At 36.6% G+C, this 26,946-nt stretch overlaps 1 protein-coding gene across 2 annotated transcripts; it reads left to right on the top strand.

The window, feature by feature from the left end:
• The first annotated feature begins 719 nt into the window (after window positions 1–719).
• LOC122302304 (general transcription factor 3C polypeptide 3) lies at window positions 720–26,824 on the top strand. Of its 2 annotated transcripts, none has more exons than XM_043113496.1 (19): window positions 720–1,071; window positions 1,423–1,714; window positions 1,835–1,937; window positions 9,224–9,331; window positions 9,854–10,035; window positions 11,238–11,433; window positions 13,047–13,304; window positions 14,385–14,531; window positions 15,520–15,598; window positions 16,141–16,251; window positions 16,347–16,513; window positions 16,918–17,036; window positions 17,533–17,659; window positions 17,775–17,846; window positions 17,942–18,068; window positions 18,273–18,387; window positions 25,535–25,725; window positions 25,849–25,961; window positions 26,377–26,824. In XM_043113496.1, the coding sequence occupies exons 2-19, from the start codon at window positions 1,446–1,448 to the stop codon at window positions 26,641–26,643; spliced, it is 2,751 nt and encodes a 916-aa protein (XP_042969430.1). In that variant the 5' UTR covers window positions 720–1,071; window positions 1,423–1,445; the 3' UTR covers window positions 26,644–26,824. The 2 variants fall into 2 exon arrangements, with proteins under 2 accessions (XP_042969430.1, XP_042969429.1); XM_043113495.1 differs by having other exon boundaries at window positions 720–998.
• Window positions 26,825–26,946: the final 122 nt, after the last annotated feature.

Raw genomic sequence — 26,946 nt, forward strand, 5'->3', positions numbered from 1 at the left:
GATTGCACGCCGTTTGCACAATTACGACTGCAAATATCATTTCTCATATTCTTATCTATTTATCATTTCTTTTGATTATAAATAATTTAGATGAGATGAAATAAATTATTTTGTTGAAAATTAAATAAAATCTTATTATAATATAATTTTTTAATATTAATTTTATTTTAAAATTTTAAAAAAGTGAATTATTTATTATATTTTATATGAAAATTTAAAAAAATTATAATGATTATATGTTAATGTAATGTTGTTCATAACCATTATTATTCTCTAAAATAACAAAAATTAATAAATAGTTTTATATCAATACTGTAAGATAAAAGTGATAAGATTCGATGGATGTATATGGTATTAATCATAACTTCAATCTTCATCTTTCATCATCCATTAATGTAACAGCAATTAATTGAAAAATTATTTGGTAGCTTTCACTTATTTCACTACATGAAAAATAAGTATTTGTGACTAATTTATTACAATAATATTTTATTACAATAAATTAGTCATAAAATTAATCCATTTTTTTTTGTAGTATTTGTCCGATATTTGATACCATTGATCTGTTAATTGAATAGTATTAAAAAATGATATATACATTTTTCATATAGCATTTTTAATTTTAAACCCTAATTAAGTATTTAAATCTAACAAATCAGACTTTAGAATTATAAAACAATTTAATATATAAATTATAAATTCTATTACATTATATTTCTCATCTCCAGCCGAGAAATAAGAAAACCAAACTCTCTTCTCTGCAACGGTAACGGGCGACACTGCGACCCCTTCACTCTTTTCTCTCTTGGAAACTCTCTCTCTCTCTCTCTCTCCGGTATCTCACTGCCGTCCAATCTCCTTCTTTTACACTTTTCGTGCACCGCCGCACAACACCATCCAATCAAGCCACGCTCCACTGTCAAACCGCAATTGCCCCTTCTCACCGCGACTTCTCTGTCAAGCCGCCTACTTGGTTGGGCCAGCACCACCGCACTCCGGTAAGTCCCTCTCTCTCTCCCTCTATATCAAATGTCGGTTGTCTCCGCCCCGTTCACAGCCACACCTCCCAATGTGAGAATTGATTTTTTTTTTTTTTTTTTTCCTTTATTTTGATTTCTTGAATTCTGATGAAATTCGATTGAATTTATGATTTGGGGATTTTGTGTGCACTGGTTATATGGAGAACGTGAGCTTGTTGTCTGTTTGGGTCATCGAATTTATTTTATTTTTTTTTGAGTTTCACGGCTAGTGAAGATTTTTGTGGTTTGGAATTTAGTTTGAAAAGAAAGTTATATGCTAAGTAAAGTAACATACAATCCATATGTGGTGGGGGCAAGATTGATAAGTTTTGTATATATCTTCGGTTATTTGGATTTTTTTAATCATTTTATCAATTGTTTGATGAAATTCTTGAACTTGAAGGTACTTTGAAAGGCTCTCTTGCTATGGGTGTTGAAGACGGCATGAAAGTAGATGTTAGGGAAGAAGAAGAAGAGGAAGAAGAAGAGGGACAAGAGGAAGAAGAAGAAGGAGGAGAAGAAGAGGACAATGATGATGAAGGGGAGTATACTTTCAGATTTAAAGATGGGATAAATCCCTTGGACTTTGTGGAAGATGATGCTGATTCTGGTGTCCAACCATATGAGCAATTCGAGCGCCTTGAGTATGAAGCTCTGGCTGAGAAAAAACGAAAATCACTTGCCAATAATCAGCGGTAAGAATTCCATCTCTTAAGGATTTAAGTTTTAGTTTCTTTGTTTTTATTTCTTATTCCTTTCATGTGAGGTTGGAATTTTTATTTTCTGGATTGATTATATCAAGCTCTTCCAAACAGTGAAGAAAATTCGAAGAAGGCCAGGCAAGAAGATATATCTGGAGCAATCGTAGATGAAATAATGGAAGCCATGAACTATGGTGTTCGAAGGAAATCAAGGAAGGTGTGGAATCTGATAGTAATTGTTATTCTGAATTTTGTAAGCATCACAATGAAAAATAGGCGCAAATTTTTTATTTTTTATTTGATAAGTAAAAATATTATATATATCAATAGGAGTAACCAAGTACACTGGACGTATACAAGAAAACACCTAGCCCATACTAGAGTGCCCCGAATCACCCAAAAGCCCGTGAAAACTACCCTAAATACACCAAACCTGAATTGGAATGGAACACACCTCCCCAATCCCAGCCCCTTGTTTCCCGTACAACTAATTCAAATCCCTCTACAAGACCGTCTTCACAATGCCCTCCCTTTAGTCTTCCCTCGACTTGAACTACCCCCCTTAGTGTCGTAGTTAATTGCCCATGAAAGACGCTTCAACTCCTTGCTTTTCTTGAAACTTGATTTGGTTTTGAGCACGTGGCTCGCCTCAATCATAGTGAATAGAGCTTTAATTTGGTCTTCAAAGTAGGCGCAAACTTTACATTAGTTATTTCCATACATTATTTTCTGGTTATTTATTTATTTATTTTTATCATAACTTTTTCAATTTCAGAATCATTTAAAGAGGCTGAAAAAAATGGAAGGTCTCTCTCTCTCTCTCTCCGTACACTTTTTCTCTCGAGGATGTTTAGCGTGCTAATAGTTTCCTGGCGTTAGTTTGGGTGGTTAGCGACGGTCCTCACGACGGTTGTTCTGGTTTTCTGTAATGGTCATGCATTCGTGTAAGGAGTTAGTTATAGGTTCTAAATGTTTCACTTTGCTTAAGGAGGGGGGCAGGGTGGTTATCACGGAAAGGACGTGGAAGATGGTGGCTAGTGTAGTCCTGGGACCTTTAGCAGTATCATGGCTCGCTAAGGCCATGGATGGGTGCTCTAAGGATGAAAAAATCGATTTTTACACCACAATAAGGGAAGGCAGTAGTAGCTTTATTGCTCAACGGTGTTCAAATGAGAGAGGACGTTATCTGGCAGTGGTGGAATATGGTGTTGGAGGGAGGAGGAAGTTCATCTTCGTCCCGGAGGAAGAGGGTTATGGTTGGAGTAAAATGGGGGAGATGTTGTGGGAGCTTGCAGATGTAAAGAGACAGAATGTAAGTCTGATGAAGAAGTCTACCAAGGCGAATCCTCAGTCTTACAGGGAGACACTGATGGTGGTACAGCCGCAGGTGGCTCGGCTTGAATGTGAAGGTAGGCTCGTACATGATGATGAGGCTATGGGACAGGTCCTTGACAGAGAGCCATGCCTTGTACAGGGGCAAGTTGGCAGCAGACATGTAGGAGGTGTGACTGATGGGGAGACGCTGAAACTCCTTTGGGAAGCTAAGTCACAGATAGATGTACTGCAAATGAAGATAGACCATCTAATAAGGAAAGAGTGGGGGCGGGCACATAATGGACCGGGAGTGGGCTTGGATGGGGGGGTTGGAGTGGCTTTCAAAGAAAGGCCTTCCCATGGGCCGGGATCTGAAAATCACCTTCCCAATGGGCCAGGACCTTCACTTTCTAATTCTGAAGCCTTACCCTTTAATCTTAAGGACTCGGGGCCTTCCCGTGGGCCGAAAGCCACAAAGGCTTGGAAGATCTGGACATATCAACCCGACCCTGCTACGTCGGAACCAAAGAACCCGATGTTGACCCAGGTCCAGGTTGAACAGATAACGACGGCGAAGCCTTTCCCGGTGGTACAGACAACGTGGGCGACAGCAGAGGAGCAGATTCTGCCGTCACGGGTGGAGGAAAATGCTGAGCTTAGGAACCCGATGTCGGTTTTTTTTTTTTTTTTTTTTTTTTTTTTTTTTTTTTTCCGGAGTTTCTTGCATAGAATCAGCCGAAATTAAATGTGGTGATGGTATCACCCCAAGTTGAGGTCCCTGGTGTATTTGGTGAACATCTGGAATCTTTTTCAGAGTTTGGAACGGAAAAGAGTCAGGACCCCGTGATGCTTAGCGAAGAAAACAAGCTATCGGGACCATCATTACCAGTTGTAAACACACAGAACCCATCGACCAAACAAGTAGAGGTAGGGGGGATAGATAACACTGATTTGTTGTTGGTTCCTGACACTCCAGAGGAAAGCCAACCTTCGGATGGGATGGAGATGGTGGAGACAGTGCTGGAATGGGAGGGTCCTAATCTGGTTGAGGCGTATGGGGAGAGGAATCCGTTTCCTCTAGACTGTTTGTTACCCAACGAAGGTGAGATGTCGGATTGGGTGTTTAAAAAGGTAAAGGATATTCAACATATAGTGGGTATGGAGTGTGTGGGTTGTGAAGAACAATTTATGGCGCTCCTCACAGCTATTGAGGTGGGACATTCGCATTCTAAGAATAAGGGTGCTAAGAAAAGTAGGGAGCTTAAGAGACTGAATTGGTATTTGAATGAGGGAAGTTCAAGTCGTGAAAGGGTCAAAGGGAAGGGTACTTGTATTTCTTTATGAAGCCAAAAATCGTGTCTTGGAATGTTCGGAGGTTGAACGAGAGTAATAAGCGAGCTCGTATAAAAAACTTGCTGCGAGATTGGCGGGCGGATATTATTTGTTTACAGGAAACCAAATTGAAATTGGTGACTAGAAATATAGTGAGAAGTGTATGGCATTGTCCTTATGTAGATTGGGTCTATCTGGCTTCGAATGGGGCTTCGGGGGGTATCGTTGTGATGTGGGATAAAAGGGTAGTGGTAAAGATGGAGGAGTTCATAGGGGATTATACGGTGGCCTGTTCTTTTAAGATGGTAGAGGATAATTTTTTGTGGGCTTTTGCAGGAATTTATGGTCCGAATGTAGACAACAACCGGCATCTCCTATGGGAAGAATTGGCTGGTGTACACAGCTGGTGGGACCTTCCTATGTGCATAGGAGGGGATTTTAATGTTATAAGATTCCCCAGTGAAAGATCTGGGGTCAGAAGACTACGACCAGCGATGACAGAGTTTTCCGACTGCATATTTGACTTGAATGTGGTGGACCTTCCACTCATGGGTGGTCTTTTTACTTGGTCTAATAGTCAGACATGGTCTCGGTTGGATAGATTTTTAATATCGCCGGAATGAGAATGTCATTATCCGGAGGTATGTCAGAGGCGATTACCGCGCCTATGCTCAGATCATTTTCCAATTTTACTGGATGGAGGAGGCATTCATAGCGGGTGTCGTTATTTCAAGTTTGAAAACATGTGGTTGAAAAGTGAAGGATTTGTGGACAGGGTAAGGAATTGGTGGTCTTTTTATCAGTTTAATGGTACTCCCTCTCATATTCTCGTAGGCAAATTGAAGGCTCTTAAGGAGGATCTAAAACTTTGGAATACCCAAAGTTTTGGAGATGTAGGGGAACAAAAGAAAAACAAGATGGAGGAATTACAGGTTCTAGAAAGGCTCAATGAAGATAGATCGCTTACCGCAGAGGAAATTTCTAGAAGGGCAGTGTTGACCGCCGAGCTCGAAGGGGTTTTATCTCTTGAAGAGATCTCTTGGAGGCAGAAGTCAAGAGCGGTGTGGCTGAATGAAGGGGATCGAAATATAAAATTCTTCCATAGAGTGGCAAACTCTAATAGGAGGAATAATACCATCGAGATGCTGAAAATTAATGGTAGTGAATGTAAGGAGGTTCTTGTGATCCGAGAACATGTGCTGAATTTTTTTGAAGAGCTATTTACAGAAAGAGAGGGATGGAGGCCAAAATTGGATGGACTTGAATTTGATTTGATTGAGCCACACACAACTTCATGGTTGGAAAGAGCTTTTGAGGAAGAGGAGGTGTATAAAGTGATCAGACGAATGGGAAAAGATAAAGCACCAGGACCAGACGGTTTCTCGATGGGTTTCTTTCAATCTTGCTGGGAGGTGGTAAAAGAGGATATTATGAATGTCTTTAAGGAACTTTTCTTGTGGGGGAAATTTAAGAAAAGCTTGAATGCGACTTTTATTGCCTTAATTCCAAAGAAGACCGAGGCTTCGGAAGTGAAGGACTTTAGGCCCGTTAGTCTCATTAATGGGATTTATAAAATCATCTCAAAAGTACTAGCAAACAGGTTGGGTGAAGCCATTGGTAATATAATTTCCAAACCACAAAATGCCTTTGTTAGAGGTCGTCAAATTCTAGATTCGGTCTTAATAGCCAATGAATGCCTGGATAGTAGATTAAAGTCTGGTATTGCATGGATCATTTGTAAGCTAGACATGGAAAAGGCATATGACCATGTAAATTGGGAATTCCTAATTCATTTATTGAAGAGGTGTGTGTTTGGGGAAAAATGGTGTAGGTGGATTAGATGGTGCATCTCAACGGCAAGTTTTTCAGTGTTGATCAATGGCAGTCCAGAAGGTTTCTTTAACAGCTCGAGGGGGTTAAGACAGGGGGATCCACTATCCCCATTACTCTTTGTCATCATCATCAGGGGGTTAAGTAGGATGTTAACGGCGTTAGTTACCAATGGTCTGCTGGCTGGATTTTCAGTGGGTGATCTGAATAGGGGTCTAATCTCGATATCCCACTTACTTTTTGCAGATGACACTTTAGTCTTCTGTGAGGCTGAACAAGAACAACTTAGGACTTTGAAAGCACTTTTGTTATGCTTTGAAGCAGCGTCAGGTTTGAGAGTGAACTTTGATAAATCAGAGCTAGTTCCTGCTGGGAATGTCAGTAGCACTCGACATTTGGCTAGTATTTTGGGATGTAAGGTCGCTACTCTCCCTATGACCTATCTAGGACTACCGTTGGGGGCCGTTTCACGATCTGTTGCTATCTAGGACCCAGTGATTGAGAAGATAGAACGAAGATTGGCTGGGTGGAAGAGATTGTATTTGTCAAAAGGAGGCCGTGTGACCCTGATTAAGAGTACTCTGTCTAACTTACCTACATATTTTCTATCTTTATTCCCTATTCCAGCTTCCGTGGCAGCTCAGATAGAAAGGTTGTACCGTGAATTCCTGTGGAGTGGGATGGGAGATGAATTCGAGTTTCACTTAATCAGTTGGGATAAGGTTTGCAGACCTATTTCCTCAGGTGGGTTGGGGCTAAAGAACCTAAAAACTTTTAATTGGGCATTGCTCGGGAAATGGTTATGGAGGTACAATATGGAACCGGAAGTTTTATGGAAATTAGTTGTTGAGAGCAAACATGGCAGCTTATGGGGGGGGATGGTGCACTAGAGAGGGGACAGGGCCTTGTGGGGTGGGGATTTGGAAGCATATAAGAGGAGGGTGGGGGGTTTTTGCCAACCATATGAAACTTTTGGTGGGGGAGGGCACACGTATAAAATTTTGGAGAGATATATGGTGCGGGGAGGAGGCTTTGAAGGATTCTTTTCCGTCGGTATTCCGAGTGGCTTCTGACCTAGAAGCTTCGGTGGCGGATCTTCTGGTTCGTTCTGGGGATCAAGTCCATTAGAATATCATTTTCTGTAGAACAACACAGGATTGGGAAGTAAACAGCTTCGGGGATTTTTTCAATCGAGTGTACTCTATGAAGATGAACGGAAGGCATGAAGATAAGCTGTGGTGGAAACCTGTGGGTAAGGGTACTTTCTCGGTTCGCTCTTTTTATAAGGCCCTTACAACTATACCAAATTCTCTTTTCCCATGGAAAAGCTTGTGGAGGAATAAGGTGCCTCCCAAAGCTCGTTTCTTCACTTGGACAGCAGCGTTAGGAAAGATTTTGATTACCGATAACTTCCGTAAGCGTCGGATTATCATTACCGATTGGTGTTGTATGTGTAAGAAATCTGGCGAGTTAGTGAACCATCTCCTGTTACATTGTGAGTCAGCTAGAGCTTTGTGGTATGAAGTCTTCAGTCGAGTAGAGATAAGCTGGGTAATGCCGGAGTCAGTGGTTGAGTTATTGGCCAGTTGGGTGATGCCGGGCGGAGATTCTCAAATCAAAGCGGTGTGGAAGATGATCCCTATTTGCATTATGTGGTGTATTTGGCAAGAGCGCAATGAGAGAACTTTCGAAGATAAGGAGCGCACATCAGAGGAGCTTCGTTGCTATTTTTTCAGTACTTTATTTCTGTGGACCTTAGCTATAGACTTTAATGGTCTAAATGTACATGATTTCCTTGCGACTTCTATAGCGACCTAAATAGGTCTTATCTTTTGTATACCATCTTGTGTACTTGGGCTATGCCTATTATTATTAATACTACCGTTTACTTATTAAAAAAAAAAAGTTTTCCTTTTGACCTGATGGCTTTAATCTTCTTACTATTATCTTACTTGCGTTTTTTCCCTTTACTCTTGAAAAAACAATTATCTGATACCATTAAAAGTTATGAATATTCAAAGATATAATAAAGCCTAGAAAAAATGCAGTGTCAAGGCCTCTTAGGAAAGTAACATGCAGTTATGTACTTCTATAAAGGTGGGATAGGCAATTATAAATAAAGACATGTATGTTGATTCTTCAGCCAAGCACACAACACCCAACCCCCCCAACCCCAGGTGACAGTCCACCCTGAGAACTTAAAGAAGGAAACAAAAAGTGTAATGACCTTGAGAAAGCGCTGGCCACATCTGTGCAATAACCCCAAAAAGACTAGCCAGTTTAAAGCTTCCCTAGAAGCACTTATAAAACCCAATTTCACCTAGTAAGTAGCCAATATAGGACTAGTACCCATTGCTACCTTTTATAACCTACCCACTCTATGTGGATTATTTATATTCTCAATGTGTGACTGGGGTGTTACAAACTCTCTCTTCTATTTGTGATGCCCTCGTCAGGGCCATGTTATGCAGTGCTTTTGTTTCAAACTGTTATCTTACTAGGTGGCTTTGATACCATATGTAACGGCCCAAAAAAGTGTTTGCCAGATCTGCACCAAAAACGACTAGTCAATCTGAAGCTTTTTTAGAATCACTTACGAAGCTCAGTTTCACCTAGCAGGTAGCAAATGTGGGACTCAGTACCCATTGAATGCCTTTATAACCTGCCCCCTATTTGTGGCTTATCTATATTCCCAATGTGGGATTGGGGTGTTACAAGAAGGTATTGGATATATGCTATCATTATTGGTTGCTTTCTTCACTCTCAAATAATGGCCTTAGACTTCCGCTGGAAAAAACAGAGATAGCTAAAAAAAAAGCTCTTAGCACTAGCTGCTTCTTCTTATGCTATGGCAGGACTGACTTCCTGGTTGCTCTTATACTGTTTTTCAAATGCTTTAGGATTTCCAATTTACATAAATTGCAAATACTGATTGTACTTTGGAAGGATATCAAATTGTGATAGTCTAGAGTGAAAAGGAATTAAAGGTTATGCGCCACCTTTTTATTTATTATGTCCCTTATGCAGCCTAAGAAAAGGGGTAGGCGGAAAGGGTCAAAGAATAAACTCAGCCCTGAAATTACAAGAATGCTTGGAGATGCCACTCTTCATTATGCACATGGTTGTTTTGAAGAGGTAAGATGCTTGATGAATTTTGTTGTTGAGCATTAATTTTTTGGGTATTAGATGAAATTGCTAGTTTGCTTCTAAGATAAGTATCTCTTCAGAAAAGTAATGCATCTTTGCGGCTGTCTACTGAGAGTTGTATATTTTTGTTAATATGCCTTGAGATTCTTAGCTATTCACTATTCATTTTGTCTGCCAGGCACTCTTCAATTGTCTTCGATTTATAAAGTAAAAGTATATCTGCATTAGAAATCTGGCTGTTGCTAGACAACACATTTCCTCCATGCATAATGCTTGTCATCTTTCGAAAATCTGCATTGCAAGACATTGCTCCTTGGTTATAATGTTCTTCAGCAATTACCTTTCAGAGTTTACTCAACTCTCAGCAGAAATTTATCTTTTAGGTGTGGGATCTTTGGCATGGCAGTTTTAGTTGTATTTGATTTAGGGAAGGTTCTAGGGAAGTATTACTTCAGCCTTCATCGTTCAATAGTTTTTGTCCGCTAACATCTCTCAAATTTTTTGTTGCAGGCCAAATCAGTGTTGCATGAAGTTATTAGGCTAGCACCAAATTTGCCTGACCCGTATCACACCCTTGGACTTGTCCATAATGCACTTGGTGATGATAAGAAAGCCTCAAATTTCTACATGATTTCTGCGCATTTGAAACCAAAAAATTCATCCCTATGGAAGCGGCTTCTTACCTGGTCCATGTAAGGTTTCTCATGGTTGTGGGTTCTTTGTTTTTTTAATTTTATACCTTGATCTTATGCATTCAACAGCATTTTCTTCTAATTGTAGCCCCATTTGATTTTTATTATGAATGATGTATCTGAGGTGCATATGAAACTTATGCAGAGATTCATATTTTTAGGCTTGGTTGTTTGATATTTAATATCCCTGTTTGTCATTTGATCTTAAACATGCTGTCAGTTCAAGCATGGCAAGACTCTTGTAGACCTGGAGCAGCTACGAGATGTTCATTGATGCTTTCACGACTTGAAATGACATAACTTGCATCTTTGATGTGGAGGTTTGACTAATTGTGTTAATCATGGTGTTCGGAAAGCCTTAGGTTTTAGATTCAAACCAGTTTGATCGAGATGATTAACTAGGTTCTGGCATATTTTTCTGGATCAAAGTTTCATCTTGGTAATACTTATAAAAAAAAAAAAGTTTTATCTTGGTAATATATATTGGTCTATTATACCTATAAATATATATATATATATATATATTGGTCTATTAGTAGTGTCAACATAAAATGTTTTGACATGTTAATCATATTTAGATTTATACTTTAGAAAGAAAATTGCTAAAAAAGAACATTGCTGTATACATTTTTCATCTTTTGTTCCTTCATTTTGTCTTAAGATTTTTTCTTGGATAGATGCATTGAAATGGATGATCAATTTAATGTAGTAAATCAGGCTAATTCTACTTTATAAAAGTATCATTGTTGCTATTATTTTTACTTGTTTGAGTAGAAATAATCATCGTTGCTAATTTTATTTTCAGTCTTTTCACTTGTCTTTTTGTTTTTCAAGGAGCTGAATTAGGAGATGAGTAGCAGTTACAGTACCTCCCTAGTCTTCTGACTGACTTTCTGTCTGTCTGTCTCTCTCTCTTTTTAGGAAATAAAAAATTTCACTAGTCAATTGGGACGAGAAATATCTACTTCTTTAGTGTGTTCGTGCCCAACCTTCTCTTCTTCTTCACTAAATTGCAACTAGCACACTGCGAGTTCCCCATTAAGAACTTCTTTTTCCCTGTCAATTAACACAATCGAGGATTCTATATGTACATTTTCTAATTGATAGCATTGTTTTTGACATGTTTAATTATTTTTATGTTTGTAACTATTTGCCTCCCTACTTGTATATGCATGAAAAGAATTGTGGACTTTCAAATGCAGTGAACAAGGAAACATTGGTCAAGCTAATTATTGCCTTTCTAAAGCAATAACGGCGGAGCCTAAGGATATTACTCTAAGATCTCATCGTGCATCAATCCATGTTGCGCTTGGAGATTATCAAAAAGCTGCAGAGTCATATGAACAAATATATCAACTTAATCTTGATAACATTGAAGCACTCAAGAAAGGGGCGAAGGTTTTACCTTTTTTCTTGTGAATAAAAGCCCTCACAAATTTGATTTGAATTTGCACATGATACCATCATATGTAGCCATGTTGTTTTATGTGTTCTTTTGCTTTGCTTAGTTGATATTTTTTTTATAAGTAAAATGAAAATTTTATTCATACGAGTGAAGTAGATCAAGCCCGTGTACATAGTAAGTATACAAAAGAACACCTAAATACATTCTAGGAACCAAAAATTAAAGACAGAAAATCATGAACACTAGTTCCATTAAGCACAATGGCTGAAAACCAAAGCAATAAGGTTTGTACAAAAAATTTCTGAAGTTCCTCCATTGCGCGCTCCCTATCTTCAAAGCACCGATCATTTCTTTCCATCCAAATACACCACATAATGCACAAAAGAATTATCCTCCAAACAGCAGCCACTTGGGGGCAGCCTTGAATATGCTTAGTTGATATCAATGTGGTCTTTTCTTTAGATGGAATAATTTTCTTAATAAAATTTCTATGTTTATTTATATCTACTTATTGTAAAGTACATTTTTTTTGGATTTTCTAAACAGTTTATGTTGTTGGTTGAGTGGCTGTAACGACCTGGGGAAACACTAAACACAGATGCAATATATTCTAAAAGGATTGGTGGTAGTTACTTATAAAACAAAAAGGATTGGTGGTAGTTATAATTGAGTGGTTTCACTTATAATTACAAAAAGCCCAGTTCCACCTAAGATGCAACCAATGTGTGATACTCTAGCATCCAATTAATATGGGATTCAACATATGGTTGCTTTCATAATCCACCCACCTAACGTGGGACTTAATGAAATAGCTTCACAATTTGGAGTATCACATTGGCAGAGAGCATATATAACAGCCCCTGCTTCCTACTCTATTCCCATCATTTCCTATCGGTTTATGTATTGGCGGAGAACGCTGCCACCTTTGTGAAGCTTGGTGCCATAGAAGGTTGCTTTCTTTTAATGTTGGTACTGTTGGACATGATTTTTGCCACGTTATTGTTGCATCAGGGAAACTTTATATACTTTACATTTGAAGGTAAAGAGAAGTCCATCAGAGCTATCAAATTGAGTTTTTTGAAGGCCTTGTTTAAATGGACTTCAGTTCATACTTCTGCTTCTTTGGACTCATTTTAAGATTGTATTAATCTTCTTAACTTTTGGATTTAATTTGTAATTTCCTATATTTTTCGAATTTTCCTTCTGGGCACCCTCATCCTTTATCCGCAGGCACTTTCTAATATATGTTTCTTGTTTTGAAACTTTGGGGTGAAAGAAATAGCTGAACTTTCAATGCTCATATTTATTTCCCTTGACTAGTACATTTTTCTGTTTGTGCAATTTGTTTTGATTTTCATCTTTTTAATAATGGAGTTGATTCAGTTTATGCATATATGTGGTTATTGTCCACTGCTCTGGTTTTAATTTGACAATGTTAAATACATCTTTCTGCTGTTTCATTTCATTAATGACTCTTTTGAGAGAACGTTTTTTAGAGTTAACTGCAAGTATATGGGGGTTTTGTCTAATTCTGATATTTTAGTGATTTATTTTTCGCAAACAACTGTCCATTAAGATTATTTTTTTTGTCTTGCTTTTCTTCCAGTTGTACCAGAAATGTGGTCAGCTTGAACATTCTGTCCGCATTCTTGAGGATTATGTTAAAAGTCATCCAAGTGAAGCTGATTTGAGTGTGATTGATCTGCTAGCTGCCATATTCATGGAATGCAATTCTTATGAAAAAGCTCTCCAACTTATTGAGCATGCAAACCTGATCTACTGTTCAGGAAAAGAGCCACCTTTGAATTTGACAGTAAAAGAAGGAATCTGTCATGTTCACCTTAAAAATTTGGAGAAGGCAGAGGTTTGCTACATTTGTACTTTATACTAATTGTTACTATTGTTGATTATAATTCACGGGAACTCGCAATTATCTTAAGAAGCCATAACTCTGGACATGTTAAAAGGGATTGACAGAGAATACTTTGCGTACCATCATTGGCCAAATCATTTATTCTTTCTGTTTAATTTAATATTCATTCTGAGGTATCTCATAGAATTCAGTTAGCTTCATGGCATTCCCAGTAGAACTGAATCCCTTTGGGCCATGTGGGCTTATATATTCACCTTATATCTTTCATTTCCTACCATAAAGGTTAATTCCAATTTGACCATAAAACGATCATTTAGTGGCCTATTCTTGATTTGGAGGAGCTCTCCTGCCTTTAGCCTGATGTGGGAAATGTCCTGCAGCAATGTGATTTCAGATTTCACTGGCCTATCATTTAGACTGATGTTTGTGATTTCAGGTGTTTCCCATCAAGGTCTCTGGTTCATGCTCAGACAAATTAAAAGTGGTTTTTGCCATTTGGTTTGGTTTCCTCCATTTGCATGCATATATACAACCCTAAATTCTCAACAATGCCATCCCATATTGACTTTGCCTCACAGGAAGCCATCAGGGGAAGATCCAAATACTTCATATGCAAAGATGCCATCCTGCATCTGAACGCCCCAATCTCTTCCACACCACCAACATAAACCAATTCTGATTTAGCCAAGTTAAACTTCCACTCTGCTTTAGTCAGTTTAGCATCTTTTGTAGGTTGTACTAGTCCTTACTACCCTACCCTTCCTTAAAATAAGTGTCCGCTCTGCATTGCATACCTACGGTGTACTTGGGATGCGCCCCCGGTGTTTTTTTAATAAAACATGGTATCTTTGCTTAGCAAAAAGGAAAAAAAGAAAGTAGTCTTGGAGTGCTTTCGGTGGTTTGCCGTTTAATGTTGATTGAATTATTTTTGTTTATTTACCTACATCGAGTTCATCTATTTTGTAAGTGGTGGTGATTCATGTGATGTGCTGTTACTTATTTTTAATGCGTTCTCACTTCTGAATGGTTAATCATTATACTTATTCCCTAGGATCTTTGCATTATTTATAGGCTCTCTTTGGTGTTTTGCTGCACAAAAGCATAAACGATCATGCTGACTTGATCACTGAAGCTGCAGACTCATTGATGAATCTTGAACATTATAGCTCTGCATTGAAGTGCTATCTGATGTTGGAAGGAAGTGCTGAAGGTGACAATGTAAGAAAAATTATGCTTTAATATGGGAACTATATGCATCTTTCTTGCTGCATCTTATGTTGTCAGCTGATAATGTGCATGAATAAGAACTGTTGTGCTTCTCAATTTAGCTGTGCTGTACTACTGAAATATGTCAGGTCGTTACAAGATATTGAACTATCAGTGAATAATTCTGTTGTGTTACAAGATGGTTGTTCTTATTGCATACTTCTGGTGTACATGGGTTGCACTCTTTTACGCCTGGAATAAAATTTACCTTATCCAAAAACTCTGATGTATGAACTTTCCATACATGAATTTGCCGCTGCAAACTCATTCATTTTAGCTTTTGATAATTGGTTAGTGGATGATTCTTGACATTTTGCATAAGGGGTCCCTGTAGGTGATGCTTTATGTGTAAAAGTTCTGGGATATCATGTGAAATTTTGTCTTTTCCATTGATGGTAACTAAGGAACTCTGCTCTCTGTTATATGTTGTTTGGACATAGAATTTGTTGGTGGTGCCCAATACTGTTTTGGAGATCTGCAGTCCTGCAACAACCTTTGTGTGTGATGTGATGCTTGTGTGAGAGGATGTGCCTTGAGGGCATTGAGTTGTGATTGCATGATGAAACTTTGATTCTACGTTATCAAGTTCTGTTTTGTTGTTGACTTGTAAGCTATGACCTTTCAAGGGTTTGTCTCTTTGGTGGACATCCTTTGTAAGCTATGACCTTTCAAGGGTTTGTCTCTTTGGTGGACATCCTTTGTACATGGGTTGCTTCCGGTTTGAGCCTCTTGTTAAATCAAGTTCCTATAGGCTAAGGGAAAAATTTATGAGACGAAAAGTTTTGTTACGAACTTGGGTGATAGTGCATTAACGAATGTTCTTAGCTGGTCTTGGTTGTCTTGGTGCTTTAATCAGTTTCCTTGTAAATTTATTTTGTATATTTTTGTTTTGAACATCTTTCTATTTTTGCTGCCAATAATGTTGCTTTGTTTCATGCAGGGTTTCTTATATCTGAAAATTGCTCAGTGTTACTCATCCTTGAAAGAAAGATTGCAAGCAATTCTCTTCTTGTACAAAGGTAAGCTCAACTCCAACTGATATTTGGGAGTGAATCAATATCTGGAAGCGTAATTTTAAAATTGGAACATATGAAGGGCGTGGGTTTGTCTCCAAAATGATGATTGGAGAGTGAGATTTGCTAGAGATTAAACAAAGGCAGGACTTATGATTGGAAAGTAGGATTTTAATGTCAAAATAGGAAAAGTCACAAGGGGGTTTCTATGAAGTTTTCCCAAACAATAAAGGAGCCATTAAGTTACCGTGGGACATCTGATTGGCTCTGTATGAAGCTTTCTCTATCTGGATATGCTAGAAGAAAAAAATATTGAGAAAAAGGAAAATACTTAAGAACACATGCTACAGTATCATGTCAATGCAAGATTTAGCGTGAAGTTTTATGTTTGCACCATCTAAAACTGTGGCTATTTTTTTTTTTTATAAGTATGGCCACTCTATTATCACAAGAATGGCGAGAAAAGGAACTTATTCACTTTTTCTCCTACAAAACTTCTTCTAAAAAAAAAAAAAAAAAAACAAAACTGACTAGTTTTTCCAATTCAGCTCTACAAATGCTTGAGGATAATGTCAATGCCAGATTAACTCTTGCTTCCCTCCTCCTGGAAGAATCTAAAGAAGATGAAGCAATATCGTTGCTTACTCCAAAAAATTTAGGTACTTTAGTTTGAAGCGTTCTATTCCTTATAATTTTGTTACGTGCAGCACTGCTTAAACGAACTATTTTCACGTCTTTTGGTTTATATTTGCAGACTCTATCAACATACCTCCTGAAAAATCTAAACCATGGTGGCTGAATGAAAAGGTGAAATTGAAGCTTGCTCACATATATAGAGCTAAAGGGATGCTTGAGGACTTTGTGGATGCAGTCTTCCCTTTAGTTCGCGAGTCATTGTATGTTGAAACTCTTCATCCTAAGGTAATTACGAGACACAATTCAAATACTCTCTCTCACCCACCAAGATATATAGAATGGCTCAAAATAAAGAGTTTCTCCGAATAATTGCCACCTTCTCGGAAAAAAGAATCTCTTAAAAGACAAAGGCACCAAAAAATGGCCCAACAATGTACCTAAAATTTATTTTACCTATAAAAAAAACATTGTACCTAAAGCACAAAATCCCTTTTTGCATGCGTGCTTGTAACTGAATATACATCCCTAAAGGGAAGAAGCAAACACAACCTGAAACTTAAATAAATTGCAATTCACAATAGTCAAATATAAGTGTATTAACCCATATTGTATATAGGAAGGTGGTGAATGGGATCCCACAAAATAGTCAGTTGGCTTATTTCTTTTTTCATAATTGATGCTTCATTTAGGTTAAAGTGAAAAAGAGACTCTCAAGAAAAGTTCTGTTTGAAAGAGTTAGAGTACTGGACGATCAAGAAACGGAGAATGTATTTTGTGGATTTAGACCGGTCGCTGCCTCGTCGGATCTGTGAGTAGTGAATTTTGCCTTGTTTTGTATTGACTACATATATGATATATCTGTGTATCTGTAGTGCTAGCACTACAGTCTTTTGTTTCGTCTTAATTAATTATGACTTTTATTTATAATTAATAAGAGTTTTATTACCATAAATAGGCATAGCCAAGTACACAGGAAGTAATAGTATACAAGAGGAAATACCTACATATAGCGACTAAAAAGATGGAAAAAACTAGAAAAACTCCAACGTGCTTGAGTAGTAGATTTATTATTACCATAATTAATTATTACTTTATCGAAATTAGATTTATTAATGCGTGCTTGAGTAGTGGTGTTCTAAAATCTCTGAAATCTCTTCCCTCACATGGTTTCAATCCTCACTAGTTTAGTATTCTAAATCCTAGTCTCACTTGTTATTGTCTTCAAACAAATATATTTTATTTAGCTTTCTTTTTTTGTTCTATTCTATTATAGTTTGAGTTTTTTTTTTCTATGCTTGTATAAGGTCAAAAGCTGCCAGAGCAAGGCGGTTACTTCAGAAGAAGGCAACATTAAGGGAAAAAAAGAGAGCCGAGGCACTGGCTTCAGGGGCTGATTGGCAAAGTGATGATTCTAGGGATGATGAGTCTCCGGTATATATTGTATTTTGCTTTGTTTTGACGTGCTTAAGGAATGAACAGCCTTGGCGATAAATTGTAAGATTTTAGCCTGATCAACCGGGATATATCCCATCTGTGATTCTTTCAGCAAGAAGTGCTCCGAGAACCTCCCTTGCCTGATCTTTTGAAAGATGAAGAGCATCATCGCCTTATAATAGATGTTAGTTATTATTCAACTCTTTCTTTGCTTTGCTTTTCTTTTTCTTTTTTTAATAATTTTGTATGCTCTGACCTTCTTCATTTTGTCAATTATAGTTGTGTAAATCACTGGCTTCCTTGCGAAGATACTGGGAAGCATTGGAGATTATTAACCTCACTTTAAGATTGGCTCATAACATGCTGTCTGCAGAGAAGAAAGAGGAGCTTCGATCTCTTGGAGCTCGTAAGTCATCAACTCTATAGAAGTTGTCTTTCTTTTTAACTCCCTTCTTGGATTAAGGATTCTGCTATTTGTGCGGAAGCCAATTTAAAATTCTGTTAGAAGGATACCTTCCTCAAAAGACTTTGATTTAATGTTCTTTAAAGAAGGAAGACGTGAATATCTTTTGCCATTACTAAGGTGGGATACTTCTCTAATATTCTACAGAGATAGCTTACAACACCACAGATCCTAAGCATGGATTTGACTGTGTAAAATACATCGTTCAGCAGCATCCTTACAGCCTTGCTGCCTGGAATTGCTATTACAAAGTAATTTCAAGGTACTTGACCTTTACATTTGCAAAATACATTTATAATGTTTTTTTACTTGTTCTGAAATAGCTTAATCTATTTAGGCACCTGATTTTGTTTTATTATTCTTGTCTGCCTTTTAATTGGGAGAGAGTGATCAAATAAAGATTATGGCAGGACAGTGCTGTCAAATGATCAATTTGGTTATATGCCTGGACAATTAATTAGGGAAAATATTTCCTTAATTAGGCATTCAATGGAAAATGTGTATAAATGAGCAAAGATCTCCATATTAATTTTATTGAATTAGGGTAAAAATATTTTAGGTTCAAGGGAGTATAGCAAGAATGAAAGAAGCTTCAATTGTGGATCTATTAATTCTATCTCTTGGTGCTCCCCAATGGAACGTTATATTTTTCAGAGACGTACAAGACTGGGAAGTTGATGCTTTCTTGGAATTCTATGATTTAGTGTACTCTATCCATATAACAAGGGGAGTTGAAGACACAATTTGTTGGTGTCCTTGTAAGAAAGGAAAGTTCACTGTCCGCTCCTACTGTCAAGCCATGATCATACTCATAAAAGAAAAAACTATCAAGCCATGATCACACATAATACAAATTCATTCCCATGGAAGAGTATTTGGAAGATGAAAGCACCTTTGAAGGCAAATTGTTTTGTATGGACGGCTTCATTAGGGAAGATCCTTACAATAGAAAACCTACGGAAATGCCACATCATAGTCATGGATTGGTGTTGTATGTACAAAGAGAGTGGAGAGTCCGTAGATCATCTATTATTTCATTGTGAGATTGCTATAACATTGTGGAATGACTTCTTTGCTTGGTTGGGATTGGCTTGGGTGATGCCGAAAAGGGTAATTGAAGTTCTAGCTTCTTGGCAAGGCATCTGGAGCAACCCTTAGATTGAAAAAGTGTGGAAGATGGTCCCAATTGTCCATGGTGGTGTATTTGGAGGGAGAGGAATGCCAAAATTTTTGAAGATCGAGAGTGGTCAATGGATGTGATTAGAAGTTTATTTTTCAGTACTTTATTCCATTGGTTGATTGTAATTGACTTTAATGGCATGTCTTTTAATGACTTCCTTGTGTCGCTAAACTAGCCCGCATAGGTGATGCTCTTGTATATGTCCTGTATACTCGGGTCTTTGCCTATATGATGCTCAATAAAATTTTGTTTATCGATAAAAGAAAAATAGGAGCTAGTGGGTCTGATAAAGGAGTGTTGATGTGATTGGAGATATGTAAGATGGACAATAACTGGTGTAAGGTATAGTTTGAGAACAAGGTCACATGGTGTATGCTTTTTGTAGCTGGTGACCAGATAGGGAATTCACACCAAACTGTATAAAAGGCTGAGTTAGAATCTACAGTTAATGTCGCATATCAGACTTCAAATTCTCTATCTGATTACCTCATCTAGTTCCCAAGTGTTTTTTTTTTTTTTTTTTTCCTCCATACAACAGGCTTTCCGATACTTTACTAAAAGTATTAATATGCGTAGTAGGTGCATTTGTTTCCTTTCTACCTGACTGTTGGACTGCTAATTAGTATACTGACTATACCGAGTGAATATACTTATAAGAATGTATGGGAATATAACATATGGCTGACATTCAAGTGTTATATCTTCAGAGTACTCCTGGTATTTTAGTAAGAGGGCATTCTGCATTTTCAACATTATCTCGTTTGGATATTTGGAGTATCTCATAATTTTATGAATAATAGTGAAATGGTTTATGTGACGCCCCCAAATTCCGTTTGGGATCGGATGAACATTTAAAACGTCGAGACATGCAACACAAGATTACCTGCCCCTGTTCATGATATATAAAATGCAATGTTCCTAATATGCATCTAACATTATGCAATATTCGCAGCGGATAAATTTTTTCTTTAGCAATACTATGCACCAAACTGAAAATATTCCAAATGCTTAAAACATACTTCATATATAAAGACCCATTGAACAACTACGGATAAATTTTTTCTTTAGCAATACTATGCACCAAACTGAAAATATTCCAAATGCTTAAAACATACTTCATATATAAAGACCCATTGAACAACTAAGATCACAACACTGGTTCAAAATGGTTATGATCCAAAAAGTACTGGAGATGCAACTTCATCATACAAGTAGTAATTTACGTTAACTACTATATTGACATTGACGTCGCACCGTCACTTAGTCAACTATGTCTAGTTGGTCAGGTCCTGATTCTCCTTCAGGTCCTGTAACAAGATCTACCATTCGGGAGGAATGGTAGTTGGGACTACCACAGTGAGATTTGATTACAAATATCAGCAAGTTAACAAAAAACTTCCACACAGGCTAATGATGCATGGATGACAGTAAAAACATAAATGCATAATCAAATTCATAAATAATTAAAGCATAACTTGGCGTACAACATAGCATAATTGACATAACTTAAATTGAAACGTGAACTAAACTTGTCTTGACATTAACTTAATCTGAAACTTGACTTGTCATGAACTTGTTTTGAAACTTGACTTAACATGAAAAATACATACTCCACAGTTGTTGTGGCCCCATGTATTCTATGTGTAAATACATACTCCACAGTTGTTGTGGTCCCATGTATTCTACACGTTACAATGCAGTTAAATACATACTCCACAGTTGTTGTGGCCCCATGTATTCTATGTGTAAATACATACTCCACAGTTGTTGTGGCCCCATGTATTCTACGCGTCACAATGCAGTTAAATACATACTTCACAGTTGTTGTGGCCCCATGTATTCTACGGGTCACAATTGCTGTTAAATACATACTCCACAGTTGTTGTGGCCCCATGTATTCTACGTGTCACAATTGCTGTGTCTTACGTAGTGTATGCGTCACAATTGCTGTGATCCCATACTTTGTGTGCCACAGTTGTTGTGGACCCCACGAAACTGAATGTAATTCAAGATGAAACGTGACTGAAATACGAAAGAACAGAAGTCCTGACATAACATAACGTGACTTGAACATAAATTGAAATACATGCCCAACTTGAGATAGAAACATTTTATAACATAGCATAACATATAATAGACAACATATTTAACATGACATACTTGCAATAGTGAATATTACATGACTTGACATACATGTAATAGATGACATACTTAGCATGACGTACTTGTAATGTACAGCAATACATGACAGAATATATTATGTAATAGATAAAAATTGATGACGGAATAAATTCTGTATAACAGACAATTACGTGATAACTTGGCATGGCATGACATATATGATAACACATATATACACTATAGTTCCTTTACTTAGCACACATACACAGTAGACTGCTAGTAAGTTAAAAGCTAACTTACCTCGATCTCCGCGTTTCTTATAAAACCTCAAGCGCGATCACAAGGAACTGTAATTAGTGATTTTAAAAGTTAGCACTAAGTCACTAATAATTTGAAATATGGAAAATACTAACTTATGTAAGAAAATGACCGTTTTACCCATAACTTAAGGATTTTGCATACTAATTCCAAAAGTCACCAAAATTTACATGCCTCATGTAAATTTTATCCTTAACTCAAATATCAATTTAGAAAAATTTAAAACTAATTACAACTATTAAAACTTCATAGGGCCGAAATTCCTATATGCTATTTCCATTGATTTTTGTTTCTAACTTGTTTTGATTAACCTTTTGATTTATGACTTATAAAGATGTGATCTTCAAACCAAATCATCACATGGTTTAAAAAGATGTCCTAAAACATATATAAGCTCCTAATTCAAGATCACATGGTTAAAAATTAACCAAAACATAAATTTAGCCAATAACATCCACACTTTGGCTTATCTGAATATCTCTTTGCATAAAATTTCATATCTTTGAAACTAACATGAAATATTTTCAAAATAATAATATAACATGTATATAAGATACTTAGGATCCTCCAATAAAATTATCAAAGTCATTGGAATAGGTTTAGACCACCAAAGAGTTAAACTTTCTCAAAACAGAAACTGTTTTTCCTCTTCCAGTTTCTAAGTTTCTAAATCTAAGAAAATATTTCATCAAAACCTTTAATCATGCAAAACTCCTCAACCAATAATCATATACACATGTTAACAATACTCCATAAAAATTTCGGACCAATATCTATCCATTAGCTTGGTCAAAAACTCCCAATTATAACATATTCTCCAGTTTATCTCCCAGAATGACCTTTTTATAGTTTACATAATATTTAACTGACCAAATGATTTTCAAATGAGACAAATAAGATATCCATGTAAACTAGACTAAAAAATGAACAACTTATATGAATGAGACTTTATGATAAAATACTTACAAAAACTTCGAAATTGGCATGCAAAAGAACACCTAAAAGCTGTTCGAGAGAGAGTGTTTGGTATTCTTTCAATGGAAAGTGTAAATGAAGATAATTTCGTGGGGGTTTGGCTGGAGATACTTATGGATGAGATATGGAAGAGATGAGACTAGAGTGAGAGTTGAGTGTAGGTCTCTCTTACTTGGAGTGAGAGTTAAGTGTAAGTCTCTCCCACCCGGAGTGAGAGTTAAGTGTAGGACTCTCTTACCCAATAATATTTACAAAAATCAACTCAAGATATTTTTACCCAATAATATCCACGAAATTAGCTTAAGATATTTTTATCTAATAATATCCACAAAATTAGTTTAAGATATTTTTATCCAATAATATCCACAAAAATTAGTTCAAAATATTTTTATCTAATAATATTTACAGTTTTGAACAGACGTTTCATTCGAAAATATGAAAAAGAGTTATTGCGCCATAAGACCTTAAATAACCCACCAAGTCTAATGGCACAAACCATAATACATTTAGACACTTCTAACTATCTCCAATAATAAAAAACACACTTATGATACCATAATGAGTAATAACACTAACTATGTAGTTAGACTAAACCTATATGATTAATGGATTCGTGAAAACTTATAAAGTCTTCATGAGGTTCCTAAAGTCAATAGAAATTTCACAATTGAATTTTTAGTGGGCTGTTACAATCTCCCCTCCTAAAAAAAAGATTTCGTCTTCGAAATTGAAGTAAATAAGAAATAACACGTTAGGGAATAGGTGTTGCTTACCAACCTGCTGTTTATCCCGTATATATCTACCTTTGAGACTGTCATTTTTTTTTTAACTCTCTTACTTTAACCAACAATTATATTATACTTCTTTCCACAAAGTTGGCCAAGTTGTATCGACATACTCTCCAAACCTAAACTTCAAGTAAATAATTTTCTGAAACTCTTCTTTAGAAAAACATAGGTGATATACTTTAAGTGTTCTTGTAAATACCATAGTTAGTAGAAAATTCATTAAAATTAAGCTGTTAACTTTTAACGAAAGCGGTGGCCCTCCGTTTTAGACCAGACAACTCTGATCCCTAGGATTTTTACAGGTCTTCTATAGCTGGCAGGCACCGCATAGCTATGACACTACTTGCTCTTCTGTAGTTATCAGGCGCCGCAGCTATGATACTACATTGCTCTTGTCTCTTGTAGAGAAATGTTTCACGAGAGATGATTCGTCATAATTTTCTCTATAAAAGAATTATTCAGTTCATCTTCTTTCGCATCTCATCTTCTTCACTTTTCTGAAATTAGTCTGCATTCTTACTCTGCAATCTCTTTCTGCTTTCTCACTTTGCAATGGCTCAGCAATCTTCTCATTACCAATATATGAGGTATTCTGCACCTCGTTCATCAGTTATTTCTGCTTCTTCCGTATGTGCTATAATGCAATCCAATAATGATCTGACTAATAAGTTAGATAATGAAATTATCTACGAGCTTGTGAGTCTTGGTACCCGATACTCATCAACCATTATCGCATATTCTCAACGACTACAATCCAGGACTGGTGGAGTTGACAAACTCAACGAGAATATTTTTATCTTTCAACGGCTTCTTCTGGAGTCAAACATGAAGATAGAAGCACTAAAGCGAGAGAACAGATATTTAAAATCCTTGCTTAAATCTTCTTTTCGAGTGGCTACTCCTTTAGATAGGAAATACATGCATATTTTTGAAGAGTAAGAGCGTTTAAAGATTGAGGCAAAGAGTCAAATTTCTGTAATTTTGTTTCGAAATAATAAAATAATACTTCACAAAAGTTTCGAAATAGGTATGCAAAAGAACACCTAAAAGCTGTCCGAGAGAGAGTGTTTGGTATTCTTTCAATGGAAATTGTAAATGAAGATAATTTCGTGTGGGTTTGGCTGGAGATACTTATAGATGAGATATGGAAGAGATGAGGCTGAAGTGAGAGTTGAGTGTAAGTCTCTCTTACCCGGAGTGAGAGTTAAGTGTAAGTCTCTCCTACCTGGAGTGAGAGTTAAGTGTAGGACTCTCTTACCCAATAATATCTACAAAAATCAACTCAAGATATTTTTATCTAATAATATCCACGAAATTAGTTCAAAATATTTTTATCTAATAATATTTATAAAATTAGTTTAAGATATTTTTATCCAATAATATCCACAAAAATTAGCTCAAGATATTTTTATCCAATAATATCTACAGTTTTGAACAGACGTTTCGTTCGAAAATATGAAAAAGAGTTATTGCGCCATAAGACCTTAAATAACCCACCGAGTCTAATGGCACAAACCATAATACATTTAGACACTTCTAACTATCTTCAATAATAAAAAACACACTTCTGATACCATAATGAGTAATAACATTAACTATGTAGTTATACTAAACCTATATGATTAATGGATTCGTGAAAACTTATAGAGTCTTCATGAGGTTTCTAAAGTCAATAGAAATTCCACAATTGAATTTCTAGCGGGCTGTTACAGTTTAAGTTAAGATGTTTTGTTGAGTTTTGGGAAAAGAGAGAGAAAAGGTTTGAATAAAATTATTATAAAGTTAAAAAAATTGTTTGAATATAATTTTTTTAATATAATTTTTGTTTTGAAACTTGAAAAAGTTGTATTGATTTTTGTGTTTTGTTTTGAAGTTTGTAAAAGTTGTAATGGTTATATGAAAAAGTTGAAGATTTGTGTTTGAGTGATGTTTGGGAAGAAAATTGCAAGAAGTTTTGAGAACTTCTCATCTCGTCTCATTACCCAAACAAGGCTAAATCATCCTTTGATCTGTATTCTATCTTGCAGACTGGAGAATCGGGATTCAAGGCATTTTAAATTTCTACGCGGTATGCTTGGTAAACTCCAAGATTGTGTACCACCCATTATCATCTATGGACATCAGTTTACCATGGCCAGCAATCATCAGCATGCTTCAAGTAAATACCTTGAAGCTTATAAACTGCTGCCAGAGAATCCATTAGTTAATCTTTGTGTTGGTGAGGCCCTTTATTTTCCATTATTTTCTATATCTTCATTTGAGTGCTGCATATAAATGCATTGTTGTTATGCATTTAATCTAGTTGAATTTGAAACGTAACATAATGTTGTTTTTACTGCAGGAACTTCCTTGATTAATTTAGCACTAGGATTCAGACTTCAAAACAAGCATCAGTGTCTTGCGCAAGGCTTGGCTTTCCTCTACAACAACGTACATCTTTGTGAAAACAGCCAGGTTCAGTTTAGTAATCCTATTTTACTTTTAAGTTTGGTATGCATGCTTTTGAGGTTGTTATAGGCATCCACATAATTATTGGATGCTTTATATATGCCAGTAATAAGATGTCTGAATACTTAATGGAGTTGTAAAAAGGTTTAATAGTCGCAAATTCTTCATTAAAACACCTGAAATGGTTAGAGGGAAACAAAACCTGAAGCCACTGTGGAGCTTAGATGTTTTTACCAAGAGGCATCTTTTGACAGAATGGATACTCTTTTGACGAGTGTGTTTTGATGTCAATAAGGGGATCTTATTTTACCCAAAGACCGTATTTGTCTTCTTAATAGAAAGTGCTTTATGTCATGTGAGCCCCGTTCTGGAAAACTTTTTGGGAAAGGGAAATTGGCTGACTTAGAAAGCCTTTATGCAGGAAGCGTTATATAACATAGCCAGGGCGTATCATCATGTTGGCCTTGTAACTCTTGCTGCGTTATATTACGAAAAAGTGCTTGCAACTCATGCAAAAGATTACCCCATACCAAAGCTTCCCTGTGAGGATCCAGACATTGTGGAAAATCGGAAGCCGGGATATTGTGACCTCCGCAGAGAAGCAGCTTATAACCTGCATCTGATCTACAAAAAGAGCGGAGCATTTGATCTTGCTAGGCAAGTCTTGAAAGATCATTGCACCATTTGAGTATACATCTCCCATTTACTAACGATTAGCTAGCATGAACAACACTATCTCATTTGTAGATTTACTTGTATAAATTAATTAGCTTATCATATGATGGATGCACTTTGATTGTTGGAATTAAAGAATATTTTATATATTTGACCAGGTCTCTACATTGTTTGGGTCCTACTTTTTATATTCATTGCTGGTGTATTAATATTGTCGGGATTCTGTGTTTCGGTATTTGATATTTCATGGAAACACTTGTCAAAATTTTTACAGTTAAAGCAGCTTGCATTGAGCCGACGCTTTGTTTTAAAAGTT

Source organism: Carya illinoinensis, chromosome 3, assembly GCF_018687715.1.
Source record: "Carya illinoinensis cultivar Pawnee chromosome 3, C.illinoinensisPawnee_v1, whole genome shotgun sequence".
NCBI lineage: Eukaryota > Viridiplantae > Streptophyta > Magnoliopsida > Fagales > Juglandaceae > Carya > Carya illinoinensis.

Coding starts and splice junctions, on each gene's coding strand:
- LOC122302304 (XM_043113496.1), top strand. CDS start 1,446: ATGGGTGTTGAAGACGGCATGAAAGTAGATGTTAGGGAAGAAGAAGAA. Junction 1,715..1,834: donor TCACTTGCCAATAATCAGCG/GTAAGAATTCCA, acceptor TCTTCCAAACAG/TGAAGAAAATTCGAAGAAGG. Junction 9,332..9,853: donor CACATGGTTGTTTTGAAGAG/GTAAGATGCTTG, acceptor TTTTTGTTGCAG/GCCAAATCAGTGTTGCATGA.